Source organism: Rhinatrema bivittatum, chromosome 1 (assembly GCF_901001135.1).
Source record: "Rhinatrema bivittatum chromosome 1, aRhiBiv1.1, whole genome shotgun sequence".
NCBI lineage: Eukaryota > Metazoa > Chordata > Amphibia > Gymnophiona > Rhinatrematidae > Rhinatrema > Rhinatrema bivittatum.
In genome coordinates this window covers 285,970,272-285,984,451 of record NC_042615.1, presented here as the reverse complement: position 1 = coordinate 285,984,451, position 14,180 = coordinate 285,970,272, and the positions used below count along the sequence as shown (strand labels likewise).

The 14,180-nt window shown below is 44.4% G+C and overlaps 1 protein-coding gene across 2 annotated transcripts in view; it reads right to left on the bottom strand.

Annotated features, from left to right (window-relative positions):
- The window catches only part of EGF (epidermal growth factor), a 208,156-nt gene that overhangs the window by 154,963 nt on the left and 39,013 nt on the right, over window positions 1-14,180 (bottom strand). For both annotated transcript variants that reach the window (XM_029596110.1, XM_029596125.1), the window contains exon 2: window positions 842-1,041. In XM_029596110.1, the coding sequence (XP_029451970.1) occupies window positions 842-1,041 (200 nt within the window). The remainder of the gene's footprint in view (window positions 1-841; window positions 1,042-14,180) is intronic.

Here is a 14,180-nt window from a genome sequence, read left to right as displayed (position 1 = left end):
GAAAGTAAAGACAGCATGCTCTTTCATATTCAAAACAGAGAAACTGACAGCGGAAAAGGAGTGTAAGGCTCATCTAGTCTGATCACTTTTTTCCTGATAAAATGCCTTAGAGCAGGGGTTCTCAATCCAGTCCCCAGCTAGCCAGTCATGGAGGCAGCGTATGCAAAGCTACCTCATGCATATTCACTGAGTATATCCCGACAACCTGATGGGCTAATTGGTTCCCAATGACTGGGCTGAGAACCTCTGCCTTAGACTTTAGACTCTGGATAATCACCGCTGATTTCTATCTTCCCCTTCACATCTTAACATAGTAAATGACAGCAGATAAATAGAAAAATGGTTCATTCAGTCTGCCCAGCAAGGTGTTCAGGGGTACAATTGCTGCTCCATGCAGATTACCCTAAGGGCTGGGAGACCCCATCCAAGCCATAATAGCAAGTAATGGCCAGACCTGTACCCCTTTTCAACTTTTTGTCTGTAAGTATATTAAGGGTAAAGGGGCCCCATCTGAGCCATACAAGCAGGGGGATGTCCAGACTATCCCCTCCCAACTTTATTTATTCATTTCTCCTTGTGGTGCACAGAGGGCCTGCCCCAGCTTTGGAACTGACCCTGCGCTAATGATCATGAGTAAATTTGATCAAACTTTGTTGAAGTAATATAAACAGCTGATACTACAGAATTAGCACCATTGTGTAACAACAGTTTGAACAGTGTATGCCTTGAAACAATATATTCGTAGATTTGGTCACTACATTGCTTGTCAGTTTCAGGCAAGTCTTCATGCATCTTCCTTACCTTCCTTATGAAAGTGTCAAAAGAAGAGAAGCTACTTTACCTCTTGTTTGGTGCCATTAAGGAATATTCTCTGTAAGAGTCTCCTTTCAGTGTCCACCCAATAGATTCTTCCTTCTTCGTAATGGAAATCCAGCAGTATTGACATGCCAGCACTAGCCACCAATTTTTGGTGATTAGTCCCTTCTCTGTCAATTCTAAAAATGGCATCTTCATGGCTAAAAATCAAGAATGGTTCAGGAGCTGAAAAATACCATATATTCTTGGTCATTAGAATGCATTTTGGAAGGCCATTTGTTGGTGGTGGTGTTGTTTATATTGTATTGCTCTACACAGTTTGTTCACTTGAAATCTGGCACCACATGCAAGCAGAAGTCAACAGCACTACAAAGAAAGCCAATATAAAAGAGCTTGCAGAGTTTATAAGCATTAAGAGCCTAATTGTCATTGGCATGCAGGTCAATCTACCAATTAAACAATATGAGAGTAATTTTCAAAGCCACTTACACGTACAAAGCATGGGTTTATACACATAAACAGCTGGTTATAACATTGTCCGGGGGTTGTGCACATAAAAGTGTGTAATCTGATTTCACGCATGCTTTTATGCACGCAAAAGATAGGCATTCCCGGGGGGGGGGGGGGGCAGGATTTAGAGTGGAATTGAGTTTTAGATGCATACCTTTGATTTTTAAAAAGTATGCACATGAATGAACGGGTACAAGGCTACAAGCTACGCCCGGTAAAAGAGTAAGCAGAACTGTATGCGGGTCAGTGCATGCGCGTTATTTTAGATCATCTTCAAAGGGGATTTATATGCATTAATCCACTTCCTTATGTGGGCTGTATGACCCTCCCTATCTGTTTTTACATTGAATTCATCTACCATCCAAATATCTTTCTGGCAGTTGATCAGTACAATGAGCACAAAATAATTCTCAGTTTATTGGACGGTGCATTGCTTGGGGTTACCCTTGCCATATTGTACCATGTTCTAAACTATGGCTTCCCACAGCAATGTGCAGTATCACATCAAGCAGTGCACTTCAAGAGAAATGTGATTACCATATCCTACTACTGCAAATTTTAGAAAATTTAGAGTTGTGCACAGTGAAGCCAAATCTGCTGCAAGAGATTTGGAATGCTGATAAAGGCTTTCTGGAAAAAAAAAACCAACCCTGATGAGTAATAAAGCATCATTTTTGAAAATGAATGTACACAGCTATCAAAAGTAAACCCACAAATTATATTGCAAGCAGTTATTACTAGTTGCATTCAATGCAGACAGATTCATAAAAAAAGAGGTCTAAGCAGCAGGGCCATTCTTCCATTAGACGAGCTAGGCAGTTCCTTAGGATGCCAAAATTTGGGGGATTGGGGGCAGCGAAACCCCAGAAAGCTCCAGATGTCGTCTACCCACTTTTAAGGCCCAACAGCACAAGAGAGAAAGGAATGGCTGCTGGGCAGATGTGGGGTGTGGAGACAGAGAGGAAGTTGGGTGGATGCAGGAGATGTGGAGAGAGAGGAGCTGAGCAGGTAATGGTGAGATGGAGAGAGAGAATTCTGGGCTGGTAGATGGGAGAGAGAGAGAGACAAGAGAGGATTCTGGGCACTGCAAAAAAGGGGCAACGAGATGGGGATATGCTGAGCAGGGAGTGAAAGGGAGAAAGAAGAAAAGGGGAGAGATGCAGGACAGGTGGATAGAAAGGATGCTGGGCACTGTGAACAGAAGGCAAAGGGAGGGAGATGCAGGACTTGACAGAGAGTCAGAGGAGAGTGAGAGGTGGACACTGAGTGGGACGGGGGCGGGGGGGACGGGACACTATGCCAGAGCCGCTTTTGACAAAAAGACAAAAGTTTGCCTAGGGCACCTAATATCCTTGCAATGGCCCTGCTAGGCAGGATATAAAATATTATACCATATTGAAACATTTTTATAAATAACTCAGGTGGAAAGTTTGATCTTCCATCTTGACTAGAGAACATTGTCTAAAAAAGACATGGCAAAGTTCTTCTGAATAAGTTAAAATCTAGCTAAACAGCCTCAAAATGTGCACTATAATGTTGTGCTCGGGGGTGGACCCTTGTCCTGAGGCAAGGATGGAAAGCATCCTGAAAGGGAACAGGAGATAACTGCCCCCAGGAGGTGGAGCACGGAAGGAGACAGAGGCTAGGAAGCCTCACCACTGGAAGCCCGAGGTCCCCCCGGGAGGAGCTCGTAGGGACCTGGGCCGCTTGGACTTAGGTGGGCCTCGCAGGGTCTCCTGGGAGAGTGGAAGTCCAGTGTGCCCACAGACACAGAAGGAGTGCGGTCGATTTCGAGCTGGAAGAACCAGAACGGAGTTGGTGATTACAAGGCGAGGAACAGAGCCAGAATCCGGAGGTAAAGTCAGGCAGACAAAAGGTCAATGTCCGTAGGTCAGTCCGAGGAATGGTCAACGAGGCAAGGGTCAGATACCGGAGGTGAGACGTAGTCAGAGGCAAGCAGAGGTCAAGAGGCAGGTGGCAGACAGGCGAGCAGGTCTGGAATAGGCTGAGGTCTTTGAGGCTGGCGACAGACAGGTGGGTCAAGAGACAAGCCGGGGTCAGTACCAAGAGACAGTTCAAAGGTCCAACCTGGGGTTGCGCAGGAACAGACAGGTGCTGAGACAGCAGGGCGCTGTAATAGGACTGAAGGATAAGCGTGGTCAATCAGGCTGAGGTCGGGTTCCGGAAGTCAGACGAGGCCACAGGCAGGCCGAGGTCAAAAATGGACAAACGAAGAGATTCAAGAAACTTGAAACGGAAACAGGAGCCCAGACAACCTAAGGAGGAAGCCAGTTGCAAAGGCAAGCTCTGGTTGCCAGAGCTTGCCTTATATGATCCCAAGGGAATTACGTCATCGGAAGAGGCCCGGCAGCCCTAGCATGTCACGGCCCCTTTAAGCCTCGGGGAAGGGTGCGCATGCCCGCGCTAGGGGAATCTTTGGCTAGAACAGGGCTCGGCGGCAGGGACGCAACGCAAGGGCTGGAGGTTGATTGCAACGGCCGCGCCGCGGGAGGAAGTCGTCTGCGCAGCAAAGGAGGGGTGAGAAGAGCCGGCCACGGCTCTTCTCATCCCTCCTTCACCCACTCCTCCTTCATAACACTATAAAGCCTGAAGAATTGTAATAGACATGGGATGCCTCTTGTTCTGTCATAATTGCTTCTGATTGCGAGCATGCTAGTTTGTATTTACTTATTTCTATAAAATTAGGCTGACCATCATTGCCTGATTTGGAACGAAAGCCTTGCCCACTGCTATAACACGAAATAAAAGGTGCTGCAGAAGAAACTGAGTTTATAGGCCGCCTTTCCTCAGGTTGTTCAAGGCTTTTATCAGATTTGAACAGCTGCTTCTAGAAAGTTAGTCCCTGTTCATCCAATGTTGACACTGGACAGCTGAATGTGAGAATATTTAAAATATTTAGCCTGGCTTTACGTAAATGGCAAATGAATGTTAAACTACAGTTTCTTTGATTTGTCTCAGGATCCTGACAGCCATAGTGCATTTTTCTTGCCCATTATTACCTTTAGACAAAAGATTACACAATTTTTGACTGGCCAGTAAAATACAAAAAGCTTTATTTAGGGCTCAAATATCAACAGGGAAAGGAAAACCCAAGTGAAGAATTTATAATATGAAGCTTCCCTGTGGAAGGAATCACTCATTTCTGGATAATGCCCCTGTTGAAGGTCTTTAAGATGAAAAGACTGCTCATTTTCCATGCATCTGATGCAGTCAATGGGTGTGTATCAAGAGCAAGGTAAATGAAATTAAACTTGAAGCAGCCATTGACCTTGTTAATAGGCAGAGAAGTAGTTCCCAAACCAGGAGGCTCATAACCCTACGGAGAAAGAAGGGAGGTTTATATAAAGCTGCCGTTGGGAGGCAAGGATGATTGCGACTGGACCGGCAAACTTAACACTGTAGAACGCTTTTTATGTTTGTAAGAAAGTCTAGGCCACAAATCTCAGGAGTTATTTGATATTGTCCTAAATAAATTACAAGAATGTAATATTGCTACTACTAATTGTAGAGGACAATCCTAAGACATATGGCTGGAATATTCACCAGCATTCAGGTTATGATAAAATAAATGAATGAACTTGCTGTATTTGTACCATGTTTAGCTCATTCACTACATCTTGCAGGAACTTGTGCTGCCGACAGCTGCCAAAATGCTGCTGCTTTTTTTAGTATTTTGCAGCACATTTATACCTTCTTTAAATCATCAACATATCGATGGGAAATTCTTCTTTCTCATATCAAGCCTAAAAAAGTTGTGAAGTGCTTGTCAGTAATATGATGGTCAGCCCATGAAGATGTTTGCAAAAGTTTAAGTGATTCCTGGAAAAAAAAATTCATTAAAGTTTTAGAAACAATTGAGAATGATTCTTCAGAAAAGGCTAGTAGATGGTGGGAAGCTTCAGGATTGCAAAAGCAATTAGAAAATCTTGAAATAGCTTTCATGTGTATTTTCTGGAACAAAATATTGGAGAGATTTGATGCGATTAGCATCGATGTTGGCATTGTGGTAGAACCTTACCCCTCATTGATTGTATTTATATCTGCTATGCACAACAGCAAAAGGTTTGATGAATTTGAACAAAATGCAATGAATTTCTCTGGGTTGTCAGAATATGTTCAGAAAAGAGAAAAGAAAATCATTTTTTTGATAAATGCAAGGCAATGAAATTGAATTGACCGAAAGGGATAATTTTCAAATAAATACCTTTTTCCTCATATCAGAATTGATTTGGTGCAGTAAAACATATAAGTCATTTGTAGATCTGTTTGCCTTTCTTCCTAAAATATGCAGCATGGAACTGTCAGAAATTTTAGAGAAATCAAAAAATTTCTTGAACCACTACCCAATCAATTTGGAAGAAACATTTGTTGAAGAATACCTTCATTTCCAGGCTTACCCATCTGGAATGACAAAGAATGATGAAAATACCTCATTGCTTACACTAGGTAAACGTATTCTGGAGAAAAACGTCACATTGATATGGCAATATGAGTTTTTAAGTACTGCAGCAACAAAATTGTAGTGCAAAAGGATCATTTTCCAAACTGAAAACAGTTAAAAACTATTTGCAGTCTACCACGGGCCATGATCAAATTAATAGCCATGCAACTATAGCACTTGAAAGATTTGTCCAGAGCACTGAACTTTGATGATGTCATCAATACCTCTGTTAGTCAGAAAGCTAGGAAAAAGAAACTTCAGCCTGCTTCTGATCAGGGACATGATTTAGTGTATAAAGGACTTCCAGATCTGAGCTGTACTTATGAACCTGAACTAATGAAAGGCACATCTTCTTTGACTTTCTGGACAGGGGCTCTGCAGATTTAGGAAGGGTGAATTGTTCTAGATGCATAAAGGTACATGTATATCCTGACATATGTTGATATATACTGACATTTTTAGCACTGCATTAGTTAACAGCTAGAAAGCAGACTCTTTTTCCATCAGGTCAGGGGTAAAAAAGGCTTCCCTCTCTCACCTCTTATGTTTGTTTTATAGAGTTTTTCATAGAGCACATCAGTATGCACACAGAAATTAAAAGGATCACAGTCCAAGACACCCAAGGAAGACATCAAATGAAGTGCTCGCTCTATAAAGACAATGTCACCATCTTGTGCGAAAATGAGGACAAAGAAATGTGTACGAGTACTTTAGGAGAGGATCAGATGACGTGAACTGCAGGAAGTCAGAGACCATGCTGATCAGAGTGGGACATGGCTTCTGCCAGGCTCACCTTCCCTATCAGGTAAGCCTAATCAAGATCCTAGGTAACTGGTTCAGGAAAGAGAGAGCAAACCCTGAACTGTTGGGAAGAGAGACTCGTGAAAGTGATTCACAAGCTGAGACCATGGAGTAGCCCCTCTCACATGACTTAATTAAGACCATGGATACAAATTAAGAGACTGCATCACATGGAAGTATGTGTAATCCACCAATGTTCTTTTTTTTTTTCTTTTTTTTTTACTTTTTTTCTATTTGAAGTCATAAATCTTACAAGTAAAAAATAAACATTTCAATCATGAAGAAATTCTTGCACTTATAAAATATCAGAGAGAAATGGAAGAGAGGACAAGCAAAGCAAGAGATTGACTTCCCATTATTAAATCCACTCTGGAGGAAACCAAGAGGCCCAAACCTTGAGCGATATGGCAGCTATTATGCCAGACAAAAGAAACAAATATTAAATACAATATGATTAGTCTTCCAAGGAAGATAATGAGCCAGGATTTCCATTTTTGTACAAGATAAATTCCCCAAAAAAGAGGACAGTTGATCCGTTTCAAAGAAAATATAGATTGTATGCTGGTTAACAATTTTACAATTGCAAGGGTAAATTTTAAAAAAACATAGCACTTGCAGCTAAAGTTTGAGAATGCAGTAATATAAGTTTTTAGTGACGAACCTGAGTCTCTCTAGTAACATCTGGGTAGATTCTTATTAGTTGACCAATACATTTCTTATCTCACCAGGACAAAAATTATTTTAAAACCCAGTATTATTCAGACTTTTAACAACAGAGTGACTAACAGAGTACCCTTAGCCATAGACTCTGGCAACATTTCCAAAGACATCTCTGAAGAAGAAGAATCTATACTAATCTTTCTGTTTAAGTTTGTTTGAAAATTATCCCTTTTTTTAACTGGCAAATAATATGCAAAAATCAATGGTGGTATACTGCCTCCGGGCTTTCCGTTTCTTTTAAATAACTATTCAACAAATCTGAACCTGAAATATTAGGCAATTTAGGGATATTAACTAGTAATAAATTTCTACACTTCAATGCATTTTCTGAATTTTCCAGTTTACAATGTAATATCATATTATCTTTTACCAATAAATCACAAGTATCTTGCCTCTGGGTAATGTTAGACTATGTGCCCACTACTATTTCAGTACATTTCTCCATTTGATTTTCATATTTAATCACTACTAATTCATGCTGTAATTCAATTTTTATTAATTACATGACATCTTATTACACTATGGATAGATGACTGTCAATTCAAAATATAATTAATGGTGGAAGGTGGTAATTTCATAAATGGTCCAACACAATGTATTATATCCAGGTTACTGTGGACAAATACTCTAATCATTAACTGCCACCCAACCTACCTAAAAGACATTTTTTGTTATGGTAGTCAATCCATTTGAAAAATCTTTTTTTAACACAAGATTTTTTTTTATTTTTATGTATTTAAAATATTTTGTAACCTTGAAGTATTTCCATACAGAAATGAAAAAGATGATACTTAAGCCACATTTCTTCTCCACGTTCACCATGCTAAACCAATTTCATACTCTGCGTCAACAGTTATTTACAGCGTATTCATCTCCCCATCAGATTTTATTCACCACAATAATCCAAATCTATCCAACGTGGCCACATTTCGGAAAAGAATCTTTCATCAGAGAACAATAATAATAAACTTTTGTGATGGCTACAAAACTTCCACTCCAATCAGGATCTTACGTTATAGTCTTCAAACAACAAAAATTGAAATGCAACCATTTTGAACTGCCCATGAAACTTGGAAACAACCTATCAAATAATTTTTCCAAAAATAGAAAGCCGACATTCAGTATTTCAAGAGAGGGGGAAGCAAGATGGCCGCTTGACTGAGATGCCAACTTCTGCTGCTCCTTTCCCATTGCTCCTTTTCTTTCCAGTTGTTCTCTTGGCTCCCAAACACAAAGGGAAGGTAAAGGTCTCACCTCAGAGACCTCTTACCTCAAAAGTCAGCAGCTTATCACCTTGTTTGCGTCTTCTGCTCCTGGATTGGGTGGTGGAAGTCCCGATGTGAGAGTTAATTGAGGAGCACTGATCTCACTGAGAGAAGAGGTTTCCCTCAGCCCCCACCCACAAGCATCTCTGCAGGCTCCTGGAAGTGATTCCTTTTTGATGGCCGCTATGGCACGGGTCAAACGTAGACCATTGCCGGTATGGTAGAGGGACGCCATAGGTCTTGCATCCAGCGTTTCATCTTTGGGAGAGAGAGGATCTACTCCAGCATTGATTTCCTCAAAAGTCTCCTTGGAAAACCTGGGGGCAGTTTCTTTGCTGTACCTTTTGAAAACAGTACTTCCCTGTTACCATTATCAGAGTATTTCTTTCTAAAAAGCCTGCAGAGGTAACTTTAGATTCTTTATGGGAGCTGATATCACATGTTGGCCAGGCTCTGGCTATTTCTGCTTCTAAGCTGGATTCTTTTGTGGCAAAATTAGATCCTATAGTTAGTATGCATGAGACTAAGTTGGGTGACATGAAATTAAACTTTCTTCAATTCAGCAAGATTTATTCAAGGTGACCACTGTTCAGGCTCAATTAGTTCAAGACAGAACACTATTTCCAGAAGGGTTGAGTTCCTGGAGAATTCTTCATGTTGTTGAATCTTCACTTCTTGCAATTTCCTAAAGTAATGGGGGAACTCCCCATTATGACCTTACAGAGATACTTTATGGATGTTTTAAAAATTCCATTGGACTCCCTTCCTTATATTAACAAAGCTTTTTTCTTACCTTCCTCCTCCAGTAATTTTCCTTCTCCCTTTTTAAATGTAACTCACTTATTGAGTCATCTGTGTTGCAATGCGGCCCGTGGCTGGAGCCATGAGCTGCCTCTTACCTCCATCGCCACCGCCCCACAGCCCAGCAAGGCTGCAGCCTGACTTCCCTCACAGCCCAGAGGCCGCTATCTTCACCGCTCCCATGGCCAGCCTGGAATCATCATTGCCGCGGATCCCCATGGCCTGGCTGCCATCTTGCCGCCTCTCCAACTCAGCCTGGAGGCCGCTGAAGCTGGGACCTGTTCGGCGGTGCTACCCCCGGACCCCTCCTACGTGGCTGATGCCAACGACGACGTCAGGGTCTGCTTCTCCAGCTTCCCACACTCTCCTGCTACAGCGGCAGCATGGCTGCTGTCCAAGGTCCTGCTACAGCTCCTCCTAGGGGGCAGGCTTGCGGCTCTCTTCCCTATTTAAAGGGACAGTGAGGGTGTGGTCCTGGGGACTCCTTCCGCAAGCTCCTCCCAGGAAGTTGCCTCCTAGCCCTACAAAAGGGCTCAGTTGCCATTCAGTCTTTGCCTTGGAATTGGATTGTTCTACAGCTCCTTGTCCAGTGCTTGCTCCGGATCCCATGTCCTGGTTGACTGCATCCTGGGACTACCGTTCCGTCCGGCGTCCGCTTCCATGGTAGCTGGGACTCAGGTCCAGAAGAACAGTCGCTCAGGTCGATCCTTCATCAGGTTGTCACTCCTGTCTCCTGTTCCAAGTGCCTTCAGTTCCAGCATCCTTGTGTCCTTCTGTTCCAGTACCTCCAGTGTCTCCTACGTCTCCAGTTCCCTCGTCTCTCCTTCCAAGGTTTTTGGGTACTTGCCAGGTTCTTATGGCCTGGAATGGCCACTGTTGGAAACAGGATGCTGGGCTTGATGGACCCTTGGTCTGACCCAGTATGGCATGTTCTTAAGTTCTTATGTTCTTAAGGTAGTACCCCCGGACAGTCTTCTCAGTACTGATCTTTTGCCTGTTCCTCGACCATCCTTGCCTGCCGCTTGCCCGGACCTATGCCTGGGACCTGACTACGCTGATTGCCTTCTGGAACCCGACCTTGTTTTGGTTAACTATTCTGGACTGATCTCTTGGTACCGACCCCTGATTTCCATATGGACTCTTCTTGCTGGCCTCCCTTGATCTCCGGCCTACCTCCTTGAACAATGACTGTGCACCCTGGTGGTAGTGGGCACTCCTCTGAACTGTCTCTTCTGAGATCCTGTGAGGCCCACTGTTGACCATCTCTGTCTGTACTCCGCCTTCTGGTGGCAGGCGCCATCCGGGTCTGACCGGAGGGCCATGCCAACCTTGCCCTGGTTACAAGATGCCAACCTACTTTGTTACTGAGGGGGATCTAAGTAAGATAATGTCTATATTTTCGCAATCTTAACTCCAATTTTCATGGGCAAGTTTTTCGTATTTTCCCAAACCTTTCGAGGATCACTCAGGAGCGGAGAAAATGTTTTCTTCTTTTGAGACAGGAGGTACTAGGAATAGGTGATATTTTTATTCTTTGTTACCCCTGTAAATGTTGTGTTACTTATCTTTCAGTTAGCCATATTTTCTTCTCTTCTGAACGGCTTAGATCTTTTATTGATGCAAGGAAAGTTGTATCATCTTTGCCAGTTCTCTAGTTGATCTATATAGCTTGTATGTATTTTAAGCAGGAGTCTTATCCATTGCTATCGTCTTTTCTGTTGCACTGGAGGTGGACCCTTGGCCTGGTGCAGGATTAGTACGGCCCTCTTGTCGGACCCAGAGAGCGTCTGCCACCAGGAGGCGGAGCACACAAGGAGACAGAGGCTAGCTGGAGCTTCGCCAATAGCAATCCGGGATTTCCGCAGGTTGAGCCCTTGGGTACCCATACCACCTGGACTTAGGTGGGCCTCCGAGGGTCTCCCAGAGAGATGGTGGAGAGGTGTGCCCACCATGAGCAAAGGTGCACAGCTGGTGAAGAAAGGATGGGATAGACCAGGATCAGGATCACCGGAGACCTCTGGAAGGAGACAGGAAGTGAAAGTCCTCCGGGTGAAATAGGCAGCGCCCACTGGTCTAGTCAGATGTAGGCCATGGGCAGTGTCCGAGCAGGTTGCTCTGGTGGTCACAGGAGTGAACAGAGTATCCGAATGTAGTGCAAGGGTCAAAGCCAGGGTGTCCGTCCGAGTGTGGTCAGCCAAAGCATGGGTCAGTTCCAACATCAGTCCATATGTAGTCAAGATGAGCAAAGGTCAGTTCCAGGTGGCAGTCAAACATGGTCAGAAGGCAGGCAGTGGTTGGTTCCAGGCAGCGGTCAAATGTGGTCAGAAGGCAGGCAGTGGGAAGTTCCAGGCAGTGGTCAAACTAGTCAGGCAAGCAGAGGTCAGTACCGTAAATCAATCCGAGAAGGTAAGACAAGAGGAGGAACGTAGAGCAGGAATCAGAAGAGATACTGGAACACAGAGAGGAACACAGGAACACAGGAGTACTGGAACAAGACACACAGGAACGCTGGAATAAGACTGGATCAAGGAAGCAGGAGAACACAGGAACGAGGAACAGCAAACTAGCTACACTGAAGTGTCGACCTGGATTGCCAAGGCGAGGTTCTGGGAACAGAGCCTCGCCTTAAGTAGGAGCCTTAGGTGACGTCATTGGGCGGCATCCGAGATAAGCTTCCCTCACTTGGCCCTTTACATGTTCTAGTGTCGGCCACGCGCGTGCACCTAGGGGTGGGACCGAGGAGGTTGAAGACGCAGAGCCCCTAGGGGAGCTCCGCTGAGAGGCCTGCAGCGTGGAGGAAGCCTGAGAGGGCCACGGTGAGCGTCGGGGACGTTGGGAGCTGGCAGCAACGGCAAGTGGTAGGAACCAGAGCTGGTGGAGGGAAGCGAGAGGTGAGCAGGCCCGGTCGCTGCACCAACAAGGCCGGGACACGCAACATTTTCTTTATAATTTACTTTATAATCTCTTTTTTCTTTGCTTTCCTCCCAATTTTCTTATTTCATAATGGATAACAAAATATTCTGATTACATATTGTTTCTTTATGCTATTTCTTTGGTTATTTACATTTAAGAATCACTTCAAAGTATTGTAATGTGTGCTTTTATTTATAAATGCCAATAAATAAATATTTAAAAAAAATAGAAAGCCAATCAAAAGCCTAACTCGATCTCCAATAGTATGGAGACTCTCCATAATGGACAATCAAAAATTGTCCATCCAACAACACCGAAAGAGAAAAATGTCAATATACAAGCTTGCAGTACTGTTGATCAATCCAGCTCTTCATTCATACCCACCAGGAAAATACAGTTGAGTGAATAAATCCAAAACTATTCATGGTAATTTAACCTGACTGTTAAATCATCCTCCCTCCCATGGTGACTTATTAACTTGTTCAATGATAGTCCACTGAAGCTGGTCAAACATAAGAATAGTCAGTACAATGTTGGGAATAGTCAGTACAATGTTGCACTATAGGTTCCCCCACTTTAACCATATGTAAATGTGATCGGTGTTTTGTAAGTCTGATCTTTTGTTGCGCCTGCAGGTGGACCCTTGTCCTGGTCAGGCCCAGGAAACACCTGCCACTAGAAGGCGGAGCACAGGAGGAGACATAGGCTAGCTGGAGCTTCACCACTGGAAGCCTGAGGTCCCCCCAGGTGGAGCCCTTGGGGACCCAGGCTGCTTGGACTTAGGTGGGCCTCACAGGGTCTCCTGGAAAGGAAGTATAGGGTTGTGCCCACCAGGATCAAGGGTGCATGGTTGATGTCAAGACTGGAGGCTTGGAAATCAAGGAAGGCCAGAACAGTGTCTGCGATAACCAGGCTAGGAGCAGGGCCAGGCTCAAGGAGGCGTGGTCAGTGATAGCAGGGGTCAAGCTCCAAAGATCAGTCCGAGATTAAACCAAAGCAGGGGTCAGGTTCCAGAGATCAGTCGTGGTCAAGGAGGCAGGCAAAGGTCAGAATCTGGGCAGCGATCAGCGTAGTCAAGAGCAGGCAGAGGTCAATATCCAGGCAGCAATCAGCGTAGTCAAGAACAGGCAGAGGTCAGTACCAGAGAGTTAGTCCAAGAGGTACTACCTGAGGGAACACAGGAACAGGAGGACGCTGGAACAGAAGGACGCTGGAACAAGGCTGGAACAAGACTGGAACAAGCGATGAGACACTGAGGCAAACTAGTACACACACGGTGTCAACCCGATTGCCAAGGCAAGGAAGTGCAGGCAGGAACTTCCTGATATACTGTGCTCAATCAGGACGCACCGCAGAGCTTGGACCCGCCCCTAGCCCTTTAAGGGGCTGGGCGGTCCGCACGCGCGCCTAGGGGCGGGGCCGATGTCATGGAGGGAGTCCCGTCATGAGGCCTGGTGCACTGAGGAAGACCTGGCGACCGCTGCCGTGGGAGGCCTCGGCCTCGAGGAGCTATCTGCAGCCACTGGAGACGCCGACCTAGGACCTGCGGAAGAGTTGGGAAGGTGAGCAGGCCCGTGTGCGGGCCGAGTGCGGATGGGGCTCGCAACATCTTTACTATGTGTGTGGCACGGGCAAATATATGTGTACATAACACTTGTTGTTGAATAGACAATTTTTGATTGGCCATTATGGAGAGTCTCCTTACTAGTGGATATCAAGTTAGGCTTTGGATTGGCTTTCTATTTTTGAAAAAACAATTTGAGTTTGTTTCCAAGTTTCACGGGCAGTTCAAAATGGATGCCATTTCAATCTTTGTAGTTTGAAGATTATAATGTAAGATCCTGATTGGAGTGGAAGTTTTGTAGCCATCACAACTCAAATTTATTATTATT